Here is a 16,483-nt window from a genome sequence, read left to right as displayed (position 1 = left end):
TGAGTGTTGTACTGACATTTTCACATGTCACAGAAGAAATCCCCCTCTAGTCTCTCTTCATCTGAGATGCTTCTTTCTCCAGTTTTTCCCTGTAAGATAGAAAGTATATATTTTCTTCAGAACAAACCCCAAGTGCTACGTACCATGACTGTTCCTCAATAGACCTACAGCCGTCCATCCCTCCTTGGTCGTTAGGACTCCCGAAGGTTTTCCTTCAAAGCACTGATTTTACTAATCTATGTATGAAAGTATAGTAAGGGTATGTTCTTTTAAAAGCCTCACGAGTGGTCATTAACATCAAAAAATGATGTCGTATTGATACTTCTGAAAATTCAAAAACACACGTGGCTTCCAGGAGAGTCCCAGGAGACTTCTGAGTTTGTTTTTAAAATGACCCATATCAGAAAACACTGTGCAAAAGGCAGACAGACCGTCAGGCAGGTTTAGAGTACATTGGGGATTATAATGTAAAATATGAATAAAGTAGTGGGTCTTTGGAAACAGTCTGTATACATGTATGAGTTGTTACAGAAGATCTGCATGGTTAGCAAATTGTTGAGGCTGACCTAACACTCTGATCTGTCCAGGTATGAGATGAGACACCCACCCAAAGCTGACTTCCTCTGTGTCCTAACCGCTATCCCTAACCTCTAGTCCTATTTCTAACAGATTCTATAACCCTCCCTCTCTGTTCCTTTCTCAGGTATGAGATCAGAGACACCCACCTGGTTGAGGAGAGCGTTCTGGAGACCCTGAAGATTAAAGCTGACTTCCTCAACTTCAAGCCCCGCCCCTTTAACATGCGAGAGTTCTATGACCGGACGGGCCACGACATCAAGGACATGCTGCTGTCATGCTACTACCGCGGGATGGAGTGCAGCGCTGAGGACTTCACTGTGGTGAGTGAGACAATGGTGCATGTGAAGACTATAAATACCTGCAAACTGCCGTTACAGGCTCCCATAGATAAGTTTCTCTGGGATGCTAAGCTAGTTGCTGTCACGCTACTAATGCAGGGTGGAGTGCAGCACTGAGGACTTCACTGTGGTAAGTCACAATCATGACTGCAAATGTTTTAAAGGTGCTACGCTTAGGGTTTTTTATTTTTATTATGAATTTTTGCATTGTAATTTTAGAAAATGCCCATAATTTATCTGCAGTAATAGTGGAATGATAGTGTTTCACAGTATAACTTACCCGCCAGTAGTGTGATTGACTGGGATATTCGCTTATTGATTTCTCCCGCCGGAGCAGAGTCTGTTGTCAAAATGGGAAATCTGTTTTGACTTTGTGGCTGTGTTATCTAGTGGAAATCACTGTCATTTCCTGGTTGCTAAAATTCTACACTGTTCGTTCAATTTCAGTTTGTGAGAGAACAATTACTGAATAGTGTAGGGAATCATTCTACCATCTAATCGCTATGAAATATATTTTAAATAATAGATTTTCAATGGACCAAAACCGATCTAAAAAGGCTAGAGTCTCTGCCATGTTACGAGGAAATGGAATGCGTGGGGATTTGTTTTGAATGTAGCCTAGTGCTGTTGCAGTTCACCTAGCTTCCGCATAGGAGACACATTCTGAAAAATTCTATGTATAGCACCTTTAATGTTTCTCTGTGATGCTAAGCTAGCAATTATCTGTGATGCTTAGCTAGTCATTCTCTGTGATGCTAAACTAGTCATTCTCTGTTATGCTAAGCCAGCTGCTGTCCTGCAATTACAGTGGTGATTGGCAATGAAAGCATGTGTAGTGGAAGTGGTTCAGGGATGTCCTGGAGATTTGTGTTAGCTCTCTGGGGCACTTACTTTGGCCTAACACAGTCTTATGGCAGGCTGTATTGTGTAGGGCAGATATGACTACCGCAGGGTGTAGTGCAGCACTGAGGACTTCACTGTGGTGAGTCACCATGTAGCATGTGTAGCATCTGCCCTCCACTGGCAACGCGAAACACAGCTCGTCTCTGTAGTACTGTAGCATAGAGGACCGACAGGTTTGACCTTCCTGTGATTGGATTTATCTGATGTGTCTAATCATCCACTTCAAAGTAGTGAGTGACATTGTAGCGCGTGTTTAACGGAGGGGGTTCGGTGAACTAGGCTTTCGCTCTTCATCAGTAACCTTGCCTGACCCCAGAACACTGGTGACCCCTCTGTAAGGTCATTTCTAGGCTTTAGGTCAGTGGGCTAACATCGTAAAGTGGTGTGCAGGAGGCCCACATTGGTTAAAACCCATTTGGTACCACATATACCAGGCAACTCGTCCTCCTCCTCCTGAGTAGGATATTACAATGAGAAATATTGCTGTCTGCTCCAATATATTTAAAGTGATGCTAGTTTTGAAAGTAGCGCTAACGAGTCAAAACTGGTCCCTGAAGATTGTGCACAATTGTGTACAACTTCATCAATTTCGTATGATATGTTCCCTCTTTAAAATTATTGATCGTGAGTAATCACATGATTTTCTGTAGTTAATCATGATTGATAGAAATTCAAAAATTCAAAAATTGTTCAAATTTGGCCCTAAAGAAAGATTTTTCCATTTATAAAAGCAGTGCATTGCATTATAGGCACACTATGCTTTGATTGTAAGGGACACAAATTAATCTGTTAATGGCATTTTCACCAGAACATAAACCTGCCACCATTCACTTCAGTCCTCCTGTTACTTCCCACTGAGCCAGCTGCTAAGACAAACAAGTCTGTTGACATTTTCAGATTATAAAGCTTCTCTTTTCTTCTATGCGATATGCCCAGAGAGTGAAAACAACCTCTCACAAGGTACTGATGTGGCAAGTGTTGCCAGGTTGCTGCGTGCAATACAGGCCAGCCTGTTGGAGGGCCTTGGCGATATATCGAATTCATTCATAATTCTAATTTACAGCACCAGTCAAAGGTTGGACACACCTACTCATTCAAGGGTTTTTCTTTATTTTTTACTATTTTCTACATTGTAGGATAATAGTGAAGACATCAAAACTATGAAATAACACATATGGAATCATGTAGTAACCAAAAACATGTTAATCAAATCAACATATATTTTATATTTGAGATTCTTCAAAGTAGCCATCCTTTGCCTTGATGACAGCTTTGCACAATCTTGGTATTTTCTCAACCAGCTTCATGAGGTGGTCACCTGAAATGCATTTCAATTAACAAGTGTGCCTTGTTAAAAGTGTATTTGTGGAATTTCTTTCCTTCGCAATGCATTTGAGCCAATAAGTTGTGTTGTGACATGGTAGGGGTGGTATACAGAATATAGCCCTATTTTTTAAAATACCAAGTCCATATAATGGCAAGAACAGCTCAAAAAAGAAAACAGAAATGACAGTCCATCATTACTTTAGGACATGAAAGTCAGTCAATCCGGAAAATGTCAAGAACTTTGAAAGTTTCTTCAAGTGCAGTCGCAAAAACCATCAAGCGCTATGATGAAACTGGCTCTCATGAGGACCCCCACAGGAAAAGAAGGCCCAGAGTTACCTCTGCTGCAGAGGATAAGTTCATTAGAGTTACCAGCCTCCGAAATTGATGCCCCAAAAAGTCCTTCACAGAGTTCAAGTAACAGACACACCTCAACATCATCTGTTCAGAGGAGACTGCATGAATCAGGCCTTCATGGTCAAATGGCTGCAAAGAAACCACTACTAAAGGACACCAATAAGAAAAAGAGGCTTGCTTGAGCCAAGTAACACGAGCAATGGACATTAGATCAGTGGAAATCTGTCCTTTGGTCTGATGAGTCCAAATTTGAGATTTTTGGTTCCATCCGCCATGTCTTTGTGAGATGCAGAGTAGGTGAACGGATGCAGAGTAGGTGAACGGATTATCTGTGTGGTTCCCACCGTGAAGCATGGAAGAGGAGGTGTGATGGCACTGTCAGATATTTAGAATTCAACGCACACTTAACCAGCATGGCTACCAGAGCATTCTGCAGCAATACACCATCCCATCTGGTTTGCGCTTAGTGGAACTGTCATTTGTTTTTCAACAGGACAATGACCAAGAAAGAGAGTGATGATTTGTTGAATTTTTGGGGGGTTACACCATGATTCACCATGATTCTATGTGTGTTATATATGTGTTATTTCATAGTTTTGATGTCTTCACTATTATTCTACAACATAGAAAATAGTAAAAAGAAAGAAAAACCCTTGAATGAGTAGTCGTGTCAACTTTTGACTGGTCCTGTATGTTTTTTTTGTGGGATAGTTCAAGTGCATGTATGGCTGAATTGACTTTTTTAGTGTTTTAATTTTTTAATGAGCGTTTATGTCCGCTTTTTCTCATGTTTTCTTTTTGGTCTCATCGCGTTCGCTGCTTCTGTGCTGTGTACCTGTTAGAGGAATTTTATTCCTATATGTTCATTAACCAATTCAATTAAAACAACCTGTACGTTTCTAAGAATTTGTAAGATACTTATTTGCATAAAATGGACAGAGACCAGTCTCAAAATCAATTAATAGCGTTTATTCTCGAGAGTACTGAACATAATCACAATGTACATTAGTTTATATATCACACATGTCTTACGAAAATGTCCCTCCTCCTCCTGGACCATGACAAAGCTGTTTTTCAATTCCATTCCAACACATACACATTGCTCATCTTCTGCTACCATATGTTACACAATCTACTGCAGCCCAACAGTTTCTGCCCACCCTGGTTGGAGACCAGACATCTTTCCTTTTGTTAGTTTCACTGTGGTCACAAGTTGTCTGTTGACCCTTCCTCTTTGCCTATGTACCAACATATTCTTTAACAGACAACAGATAACTCTGTAAGTTATAACTCTATGCCAAATGTATACATTATTTAGTTATTTAGTCATTATTGACAAAATTCCTTCAACAGCACCTTTCCATTTACACTAGAGATCTGTATATAATGACGAGATGCTCATGTCTCCGCCCTAACAATGGGAGTCATTGCCCCATAGGTAGGAAGGCAGGCATCAAGCTTAGGTTCAAAATAAGCTCATAGAAATGCATTGGACTTATTTTGGACATATTTTGGCGAGAGTGAAACCTCTCGGCTTTGCCTCTTTCTCCCAAGCCCTCCCCCTACCACTCACAACAACAAAGATGAGAGATCACTTCTTCTTCTCGGTTTCACCTCTTTATTTGCATTTGAGGTCCAACAGAGTCATATGGACACTGAAACACAAGTTAACCTCTCTAACCATACCCTGTTTATGTTTCAACTCCTCAAATATGGTCAAATGAATATTGTTATGCTGTTTAGTCTGTGTTTTATAACTGTACAATATGCATAAAACAATTATATAAGGAATTGGCAAACATTCTAATTCTGAGAATTTAAGGTAGGTCGGTTAGCATGCTGTTGAAACAGTTAGAGACGGACAGAAGGGTGTGTTCATAACAATTCAACTGTTTTACCTTATTAGCTCAATTCAGAGCTTGTGAAACTATACCTAGATCCAAGTTGACTGAACATGAAATATAAATAGTAGCTGGTTACTCACTAGAATGTAGTCTTGTGCTTGAGAGTGTTTATGAGACTGATGTTCATTTTCTATCATGCCCGCTACATTATTAGTGAATGTTCATTATGCGTGGCTCTGGTTACATTTGTAACAAAAGGGGCATTTCAGTGATTATTGTAAAAAAAGCAGGTACAACCATTTTTATAAAACAATTAAATTATCAGTGGGTCTTATAGCAGTGTTCTCCACAAGCACATGGAATAGCCACCAAATAGAAAACGTAGCCAGACAGGCTCCCCCAGCTGGGGGGGGGGTTAATACATTTTCTTTTTGCAGAACTTGCTCTATTTTTGTGGCCTCTGGTACCTTCTAATGCTAGATTGTATTTTCAACCAGCAACTATCAGGAAATTGTCACGCCCTGGCCATAGAGAGGCTTTTATCCTCTATTTTTGGTAGGCCAGGGTGTGAATGTCTACTGGCCTGGACAAGGTGTAGTTCTTAAATGCATTGGGGTCATGCAGGGCCTTTGTACAGTGGTTCGTCCTTTAAAAGTTGCAGCGTAGAATTCTATGGTAGCGCAAAATTCTATGGCACGTTATTTAACCTCTCTGGGATATGTGGGACGGTAGTGTCCCACCTAGCCAACAGCCAGTGAAAGTGCAAAGCGCTAAATTCAAAACAACAAAAATCTCAAAATTAAAATTCCTCAAGCATACAAGTATTTTACACCATTTTAAAGCGAAAATTCTCGTAAATCCAGCCACAATGTCTGATTTAAAAAATGCTTTACAGTGAAAGCACCACACACAATTATGTTAGGTCACCACCATCTCACAGAAAAACGCAGCCATTTTTCCAGCCAAAGAGAGGAGTCACAAAAAGCACAAATAGAGATAAAATGAATCACTAACCTTTGATGATCTTCATCAGATGACACTCATAGGACTTCATGTTACACAATACATGTATGTTTTGTTCGATAAAGTGCATATTTATATTTTAAAAATCTAATTTTACATTGGCGCGTTACGTTCAGTAGTTCAAAACATGCGGCGATTGTGCAGAGAGCCACATCTATTTACAGAAATACTCATTATAAATGTTGATGAAAATACAAGTGTTATGCATAGAGATATACTTATCCTTAATGCAACCGCTGTGTCAGATTTAAAAAAAAAACACTTTACAGAAAAAGCAAACCATGCAATAATATGAGTACAGCGTTCAGACAACAAAGCAGCCAAACAGATATCCGCCAAATTGTGTAGTCAACATTAGTCAGAAATACCATTATGAATATTCACTTACCTTTGATGATCTTCATCAGAATGCACTCCCAGGAATCCCAGTTCCACTATAAATGCTTGATTTGTTCGAGAAATTATCCATCATTTATGTCCAAATAGCTTTTTTTGTTTGCGTGTTTGGTAAACAAATCCAAGCTACTCAATACTGCCCCCCTTTCACCAAGAAGTTAAGTGTAAACCAATGGTACCATTAATGCTGTTTATTGCTAGTTTGACCACCAGAGGGCATCTTTGAGAAGTGTTTGATAGCCTTCAATAGTGGCTTTACTAGAGAGTTCCCCAACGGGGAGGAAGGAGTAGGCTGTCCTTGTAATTAAGAATTTGTTCTTAACTGATTCCATGTGTGTTATTTCATAGTTGTGATGTTTTCACTGTAATTCTACAATGTAGAAAATAGTAAAAATAAAGAAAAACCCTGGAATGAATAGGTGTATCAAAACTTTTGACTGGTACTTGCTTAATTCATTTTTATTAATATTATGGTGTTTCTATTCCAAGAAAAATGAAAAACCCTCTGGGTTTCCGTTAGGATGGAACTGAAAATATGGTGCTGTACAATGTGATGGTCGGGAGTACAGTACTGGGCTATTTAGCTAAAGAATCCCTGTGTCATGCGGGCACGCGAGAGACCGGTGTTCAATTCCCCGACAGGGAGGAAGGAATAGGCTGTCCTTGTAAATAAGAATTTGTTGTTAACTGACTTGCCTAGTTAAATAAAGGTTACACTAAGAGCATAACTTTCTACAGGCTAATTTTCTAAGTCTATCAGCGTGAAACTGTGCTAAAACAGTTGTAGGCTATTGCTTCAAATCCTATTGCTTCTAACTTCAATATTCTCTTTAAATAAACAAGACCTACACCACTTTTAACAGCATATTTACTCAACACTTGTAAGACTCATGTTGCCTACGGTAGGCCTACAGTATATTGAAAAATATGATGTAAAAATATGATGTAATTACATCTAGAGAAATGGAGGATTCAAATTCAAATCAAAAGCCACCTCATGGTTCACCCGGTGGCGGCTGGCAAGGGTATCGAACCAGCATCTGAAGCAACGCATTTTGCACTGCGGGAGCCCCCATCCACTCCGGAGCCCCCATCCACTCCGGAGCCCCCATCCACTCAGGAGCCCCCATCCACTCCGGAGCCCCCATCCACTCCGGAGCCCCCATCCACTCCGGAGCCCCCATCCACTCCGGAGCCCCCACCCACTCCGAAGCCCCCATCCACTCCGGAGCCCCCATCCACTCCGGAGCCCCCATCCACTCCGGAGCCCCCATCCACTCCGGAGCCCCCACCCACTCCGAAGCCCCCATCCACTCCGGAGCCCCCATCCACTCCGGAGCCCCCATCCACTCCGGAGCCCCCATCCACTCCGGAGCCCCCATCCACTCCGCCCCCACCCATCCACTCCGGAGCCCCCATCCACTCCGGAGCCCCCATCCACTCCGGAGCCCCCATCCACTCCGGAGCCCGCATCCACAAAGTATCCAAATGCAGAGAGGTGTTGGTAAAGGTATTTTGTCCTGCTAATAGCCCATAATGGGCTATTGTAATAATGTACATGTTGTCCAGGTCAGGATAACCAAAACATTTCTTTATTAAAGATCAGAAAGAATGTTGGCACTTATTTATTTTTATCCAAAGCCACGAATGAGTGAGTCACTCAGCTTTATGTAGGTGCCGGCTATATGACTTGATCATATGTAACGATATTATATTTTGGAGGTTATTTTGTTTTCAAAAAAATGGGAGTGAGCGATTGTAATCTGAATAAAGGCCTAAATAATATTTGTGAAGGCAGAACATTTATTTCTGTTTTTAGAGGGAGAGAAACGCTGGGCCAATTGTGCGCCGCCCATAAATGCCAAAATATAGCCCTGCTAATAGCCAAAATGGCACTGTACAACGTCACCGTGTGTGTTTGAAAGAGTATGTTTGAAAGAATATTTTTAACATTGTTTTATTAACGAAAGCATAAATATGCTGAAGAAGAAATACAGTACTGTACAGTTTATGCTTTTAGATTTGGATAATAAGGGGAGGCCTGCTCGCCTCCCTACCACTGAGGAAGTACAGCTCCCGCTCAGCCCAGTCAAAACTGTTCGCTGCTCTGGCCCCCCAATGGTGGAACAAACTCCCTCACGACGCCAGGACAGCGGAGTCAATCACCACCTTCCGGAGACACCTGAAACCCCACCTCTTTAAGGAATACCTAGGATAGGATAAGTAATCCCTCTCACCCCCCCCCCCCCTTTAAGATTTAGATGCACTATTGTAAAGTGACTGTTCCACTCGATGTCATAAGGTGAATGCACCAATTTGTAAGTCGCTCTGGATAAGAGCGTCTGCTAAATGATTTAAATGTAAATGTAAATGTAATAAAGCATTTAAAGCATTTTGAAGATATAAGCCACCTGCATTTGTTAATTAGGCTACTGTGCAGTCTGACAAGTAAACATAACCAACAGTACATACTGTAGTAAACATGGGAAAGTGCCTAATTTCTTACATAAGAGATAGCAGGCCATGTCCACACTTTCACTGTGACCTCAAGTTCTCATTAACTCTGTCTTTAATGCTTTTTCGGGTTGCATCAGTCATGGACAGAAACGCCCGTATCTCTGCCCTACAATAATGTTTATTTGTCTGCTGGTCTGCCTTCAATTACAAAGCCTACAATAATCATCACAAGAATGGCTTCAGATCAAAGTTTACATTGAGACCGAAGGGAGCAAGGGTCTTTAAGTTAAAGATCCAGGCAGCCTCTCGTTTTAACAACAAATTGTCGAGGTCACCTGCTCTCCTAGGGAGGGTGACATGTTCGATGCCAATATAACGCAGAGACTAAATCGAGTGGTTTGCTTCCAAAAAGTGGGCCGCAACTGAGTAAGTCGAGTTTTTGCAACCAATGGTGCTACGATGCTCTGAGATACGTACTTTTAATTTGCTCTTTGTTTTACTCACATAATTTTTTACCATTGTTTTATTAACGAAAGCATAAAGATGCTATAAGATAAATAACTGCCTTAATGGAGCACATAATAACACCTTTGATTGGTATCGATTCCCCTGTTTGTGGGTGTTTGAAGGATCTACATTTATAAGTGCCATTGCATTGAGAACAGCCATTACATTTGTAATTTCCATCCAGTAGGGGCGCAGATAGACGTTGTTCAGGAATGTCTTGGGGTGGTAAATCAGAGTGTACTAATCGGTCTCTGAGATTTCTGCCCAGCGAGAATACAACCAAGGAAAGGTCCGACAACACACAAAGCAGGCAATACCACTGCTCTCCTCCCAGGAGTTCTGTCAAGTAACGGTAGAGGTTCATTACAAATCATTTTATTCAATTGTGAGAGACTTGTTACACAGACACGGTCACTCACTCACTCACTCACTCACTCACTCACTCACTCACTCACTCACTCACTCACTCACTCACTCACTCACTCACTCACTCACTCACTCACTCACTCACTCACTCACTCACTCACTCACTCACTCACTCACTCACTCACACGCTTACACACACATACTTTCTCTCTCTCTCTCAAGCACACACAAACACACTGTTTCACTCACTCACACACACACACACACACACACACACACACACACACACACACACACACACACACACACACACACACACACACACACACACACACACACACACACACACACACACACACACACACACACACACACACACACACACACACACACACACACACACACACACACACACACACTTATTATTATAACAGTGTGATAACGATGATTATTACCTGCAGGGCTCCAGTAGTGTCTCCATCTTCTGCAGTTTCTCCAGTTCAGCTGTGGTTGGCATGGTGATGTTGGTTTTCTGTTGGGCCAGAGCATCTCTCAGTGGTTGTTGATTTCTGTGCTTGATCATTGCCAGAGTGGAATTCCATGTTATTGAGACGTCTTGTAAGAGGGATTCCTTTTGTTGCCCAATTTGCAACTTGCTCTTTTCCTAACTCTGCAGCATTTGTTGGGCTGTGTTTAAAATGCCCAACAACTTTTTGGCGTTTGGCTAGAGCATTGTCAAACCCGTTGTTCTGTAGGGACACTGTGACAGGCCTTTGGAGGATGTGCACAGTGCAGGGCATGTCTTCAAAAGTCAGGGGTCTCGCAGCAGTGTTCTAACGTTCTGTTAAATGTCACACTGCTTTGCTACATCCATGAAAGGCTCAGCGCACGTTTCAGCATAGTGTCTTTCTTCTGCTTTCTTCTCTTTCTTCTGTTTTCATTACGGTCAGTGCGCTGTAGTTGTGGTTACTCACCACCAGCACCTCTTCAACCTCAGGAGGCTGAAGAAGTTCGGCTTGTCACCAAAAGCACTCACAAACTTCTACAGATGCACAATCGAGAGCATCGTGGAGGGCTGTATCACCGCCTGGTACGGCAACTGCTCCGCCCACAACCGTAAGGCTCTCCAGAGGGTAGTGAGGTCTGCACAACGCATCACCGGGGGCAAACTACCTGCCCTCCAGGACACCTACACCACCCGATGTCACAGGAAGGCCATAAAGATCATCAAGGACAACAACCACCCGAGCCACTGCCTGTTCACCCCGCTATCATACAGAAGGCGAGGTCAGTACAGGTGCATCAAAGCTGGCTACATCAACACAGAGCATTCCTGTACTGTAGCATAGAGCACCAGACTCTACCTCCAGGATACCTGTAGTCTCTGTAGTCTAGCAGTGAGCACCAGACTCTACCTCCAGGATACCTGTAGTCTCTGTAGTCTAGCAGAGAGCACCAGACTCTACCTCCAGGTTACCTGTAGTCTCTGTAGTCTAGCAGAGAGCACCAGACTCTACCTCCAGGATACCTGTAGTCTCTGTAGTCTAGCATAGAGCACCAGACTCTACCTCCAGGATACCTGTAGTCTCTGTAGTCTAGCATAGAGCACCAGACTCTACCTACAAGATACCTGTAGTCTCTGTACTGTAGCATAGAGCACCAGACTCTACCTCCAGGATACCTGTAGTCTCTGTAGTCTAGCATAGAGCACCAGACTCTACCTCCAGAATACCTGTAGTCTCTGTTGTCTAGCATAGAGCACCAGACTCTACCTCCAGGTTACCTGTAGTCTCTGTAGTCTAGCAGAGAGCACCAGACTCTACCTCCAGGATACCTGTAGTCTCTCTAGTCTAGCATAGAGCACCAGACTCTACCTCCAGGATACCTGTAGTCTCTGTAGTCTAGCATAGAGCACCAGACTCTACCTACAAGATACCTGTAGTCTCTGTACTGTAGCATAGAGCACCAGACTCTACCTCCAGGATACCTGTAGTCTCTGTAGTCTAGCATAGAGCACCAGACTCTACCTCCGGGATACCTGTAGTCTCTGTAGTCTAGCATAGAGCACCAGACTCTTCCTCCGGGATACCTGTAGTCTCTGTAGTCTAGCAGAGAGCAACAGACTCTACCTCCAGGATACCTGTAGTCTCTGTAGTCTAGCAGAGAGCACCAGACTGACAGCTCTGAACTCTGTGTATTCTATGACCTTAAAGCTGTAATGGATTTACCTGATCCTCAGAAGGTCCTGTGGTGGAGCTGCACTTTAAAACATCCTTTTTTACCTGTGTCGGTGCACTTTAAACCATCTTCTGTATACAGGGCTGTGAAAAGGTATTTACCCCTTTCTCATTTTCTCTACTTTGACATATGTTTGATACTGAATATTACCAGATCTTCAACCTAAATATTAAAGGGAACCTGATTGAACAAATAACACAACAATTACATAACGTATTTCAGTTATTTCATGAACAAAGTTATGCAACACCCAATGCCCCTGTGTGAAAAAGTAATTGCCCCCCTTACACTCAGTAACTGGTTGTGCCACCTTTAGCTGCAATGACTCCAACCAAACGCTTCCTGTAGTTGTTGATCAGTCTCTCACGTCGCTGTGGAGGAATTTTGGCCCACTCTTCCATGCAGAACTGCTTGAACACAGCGACATTTCTGGGTTTTTATGCCTGAACTGCTCGTTTCAAGTCCTGCCACAACACCTCAATTGGGATTAGGTCTGGACTTTGACTAGGCCATTCCAAAACTTGTTGTTGCTTTTTAACCATTTTCATGTAGACTTGATTGTGTACCCCTTGCATATTGACCCGTTACCGGTACCCCCTGTATATAGCTTCCACATTGACTCTGTACCGGCACCCCCTGTATATAGCCTCCACATTGACTCTGTACCGGCACCCCCTGTATATAGCCTCCACATTGACTCTGTACCGGTACCCCCTGTATATAGCCTCGTTATTGTTATTTTATTGTGTTACTTTTTTATTATTTTTCACTTTAGTAATTTTGTTAATATTTTCTTATCTCTTTCTTGAACTGCATTGTTGGTTCAGGGCTTGTAAGTAAGCATTTCACTGTAAGGTTTGTTCACCTATTGTATTCGGTGCATGTGACATAATTTGATTTGATTGGATCGTTATGTTGCTGCATGGCCCAGCTGCACTTCAGCTTCAGATCACAGACGGTTTCCCTGACATTCTCCTTTGGAATTCTCTGATACTGTCACGTCCTGACATTAGTTCCTTTTTTTATGTCTCTGTCTTAGGTTGGTCAGAGTGTGAGTTGGGGTGGGCATTCTATGTATTTCTATCTGTTTGGCCTGGTATGGTTCCCAATCAGAGGCAGCTGTCAATCGTTGTCTCTGATTGAGAACCATACTTAGGCAGCCTGTTTTCGCCCTTGAGTTGTGAGTAGTTGTTTTCTGTCTCTGTACCAGACCAGGACTGTTTCGTTTGTTCCGTTTAGTTCTTTTTGTTCTTTGTGTTCAGTGTAATTAAAAGATTATGAACACGTACCACCTTGGTCCTCTCCTTCTTCCACCTACTACAACTGTTACAGATACAGAGCAGAATTCATGGTTCCTTCTATTCAGGCATGTGGTCCATGTGTTGAGGTAGCAAAGCCTCCCCAAAACCATCACACTACCACCACCATGCTTGAACGTTGGTACGAGGTTCTTACTGTGGAAGGCAGTGTTTGGTGTTCGATGGTATAATGGGACCTATGTCATCCAAAACGTTATACTGTTGAATCATCTGTCCAAGATTCTTGATGATCATCCAGGTGCTTCCCTGTGTTTTTTTTGGCAAACTTGACTCAACTTTTTGGATGATATTGGTCCCATTATACCTATACATTTTTGGTGGGATTATTTGAAAACTCAGGATCCCTTTTTCTGATATTATGTTGTGGTTAAACATCTGACAACATTCAAAATCAGAAATATGCAAAAAATAGAGAAAATCAGAAAGGGGACAAATACTTTTTCACTGCCAAGTAGCTCATCGTTGGTGCTCTTTAATATATCCTCTTTACATAGTCTGAGTGGTTTGGTGTGGCTCATCGTTGGTGCTCTTTAAAATATCCTCTTTACATAGTCTGAGTGGTTTGGTGTGGCTCATCGTTGGTGCTCTTTAAAATATCCTCTTTACATAGTCTGAGTGGTTTGGTGTGGCTCATCATTGGTGCTCTTTAAAATATCCTCTTTACATAGTCAGAGTGGTTTGGTGTGGCTCATCGTTGGTGCTCTTTAAAATATCCTCTTTACATAGTCTGAGTGGTTTGGTGTGGCTCATCGTTGGTGCTCTTTAAAATATCCTCTTTACATAGTCAGAGTGGTTTGGTGTGGCTCATCGTTGGTGCTCTTTAAAATATCCTTTTTACATAGTCAGAGTGGTTTGGTGTGGCTCATCGTTGGTGCGCTTTAAAATATCCTCTTTACATAGTCGGAGTGGTTTGGTGTGGCTCATCGTTGGTGCGCTTTAAAATATCCTCTTTACATAGTCTGAGTGGTTTGGTGTGGCTCATCGTTGGTGCGCTTTAAAATATCCTCTTTACATAGTCTGAGTGGTTTGGTGTGGCTCATATAAATCCTTTATTTGACCCGTGTCTATAGATGTTGCAGAAACACCTCAGTTGAATGAAGCCATCTGCATAAAGTAACTGTCTTCTTCTGAGGCTTATAGTGAAACAGTAAAGTGGTGTGAAAAGGGATGTGATGAATGGGGTCGTGACACGTTTCAAAGTACTTGTTGACTTTGAGATTGGTGTCATTGCTGCAGTGAAGAGATCTGCAGTTCGCTATTCCTCTTGAATGAAGGCAACCAATTACCTATTTGGCTTGATTTTACTGTCAGTGCTTTGTTGAGTGCTTCCCCTACTATGAATAAAAATACATTCAAATGAAATGATTGTTGTGAAATGCCAGCCATGCAGGTGTATCTTTCATCTAAGAGCTGTACCACTAACTTGTTTAATCAACTGCCAAACGTATCAGCCCACATCAAGTGACCTAACATGAGTTCCTGTGTCTGATACAGGGCTCTCCTCTTCCTCCCTCTCCTCTTCTTCCTCCCTCTTCTCCTCTCCCTCCCTCTCATCTTCCTCCCTCTCCTCTTCCTCCCTCTTCCTCTCTTCTCCCTCTTCTCTCCTTCTCCTCACCTTCTATTCCTCCCTCTTCCTCTCCTCTCCTCTTCTTCTCCTCGCCTTCTCCTCTTCTATCCCTGCCTTTCATTGTCCCTCTGCTGAGGTAAAATCCCACAGTCTGAAACACACACTTCTCCCTATGGCCCTTAAAGTGTACTGCCAGGTACCATAATGTAATCTTTAGTCTGATGTATGGGTCCCAGTAGTAATGTGCTGATATGATGACTGTGTTTGGTTGTGCTAACGTGGAATGTAAGATATTCAGCAGTTCAACAGTTCAGCAGAGAGCACCTATGTGTCCCAAATGCACCCTATTCCCTACATAGTCCACTATTTTTGACCAAAACCCTGGTCAAAAGTAGTGCACTAGTGTAGTGAATGTGATGTGATTTGGGACGTTGGCCTAATGTTGTGGAAAGAGTCATCCTTTGCTGCCTAACCTATTCAGGATCCACTGGGGCTCATAGAAGCAGTAAAACTTTTGCATGCTTATGCAAATGTTCACACACACACACACACACACACACACACACACACACACACACACACACACACACACACACACACACACACACACACACACACACACACACACACACACACACACACACACACACACACACACACACACACACACACACACACACACACACACACACACACACACACACACACACACGTATAGATGTGTTGTTTTCAGTGTAAATCGATTTCATCACCTTGAAAATTAAAGCAACTGAAGAAAAATAAACATATTGTTTGTTTTTTAATTTACCATTTCGTATTTGCTATCATTTTTGTATGTTTTGCTCTTTCAAACTGTGTCTACTTCTATATGATAGTGATTGTACTTTCCCTTTAGCATCAGTCCTCCCTGTTGCATGATGATACACGAGGCCAGTAAGGTTTTGGTCTATATATAAATGTCCATTTCTCGTCCCACTTAAAGCAGCAGCAGCATTTTGGTGAAGTGATCTCGTCCTGATTTATACGTTCTTGGATGTCTGTGTGGTCCATCCATCTCTCCTCTATAGCCACTTGCACACTGACGGTGTTCATTAAACAGACACGACACACTTACATTCCCCTTCCCTTATCACAGCCAACAAACATATTTTAAAGTAAGAATTAATACAATGAATTATAACAGAATAAAATATAAAATAATATTTTTCCACCCAACTTGTGTCTCACAGAACGTGTTGAACCGCTGTCGCATGACAAAAACAT

The 16,483-nt window shown here is 42.2% G+C and overlaps 1 protein-coding gene across 1 annotated transcript in view; it reads left to right on the top strand.

The window, feature by feature from the left end:
* Window positions 1–16,483, top strand: part of LOC124025817 (acid-sensing ion channel 1) — a 393,661-nt gene that overhangs the window by 16,498 nt on the left and 360,680 nt on the right. The window contains exon 2 of the mRNA XM_046339148.1: window positions 704–899. Coding sequence (XP_046195104.1) covers window positions 704–899 — 196 coding nt within the window. The remainder of the gene's footprint in view (window positions 1–703; window positions 900–16,483) is intronic.

This window comes from Oncorhynchus gorbuscha, linkage group LG03, assembly GCF_021184085.1.
Source record: "Oncorhynchus gorbuscha isolate QuinsamMale2020 ecotype Even-year linkage group LG03, OgorEven_v1.0, whole genome shotgun sequence".
Taxonomy (NCBI): domain Eukaryota; kingdom Metazoa; phylum Chordata; class Actinopteri; order Salmoniformes; family Salmonidae; genus Oncorhynchus; species Oncorhynchus gorbuscha.
This window is presented reverse-complemented; position numbering and strand designations above follow the sequence as displayed.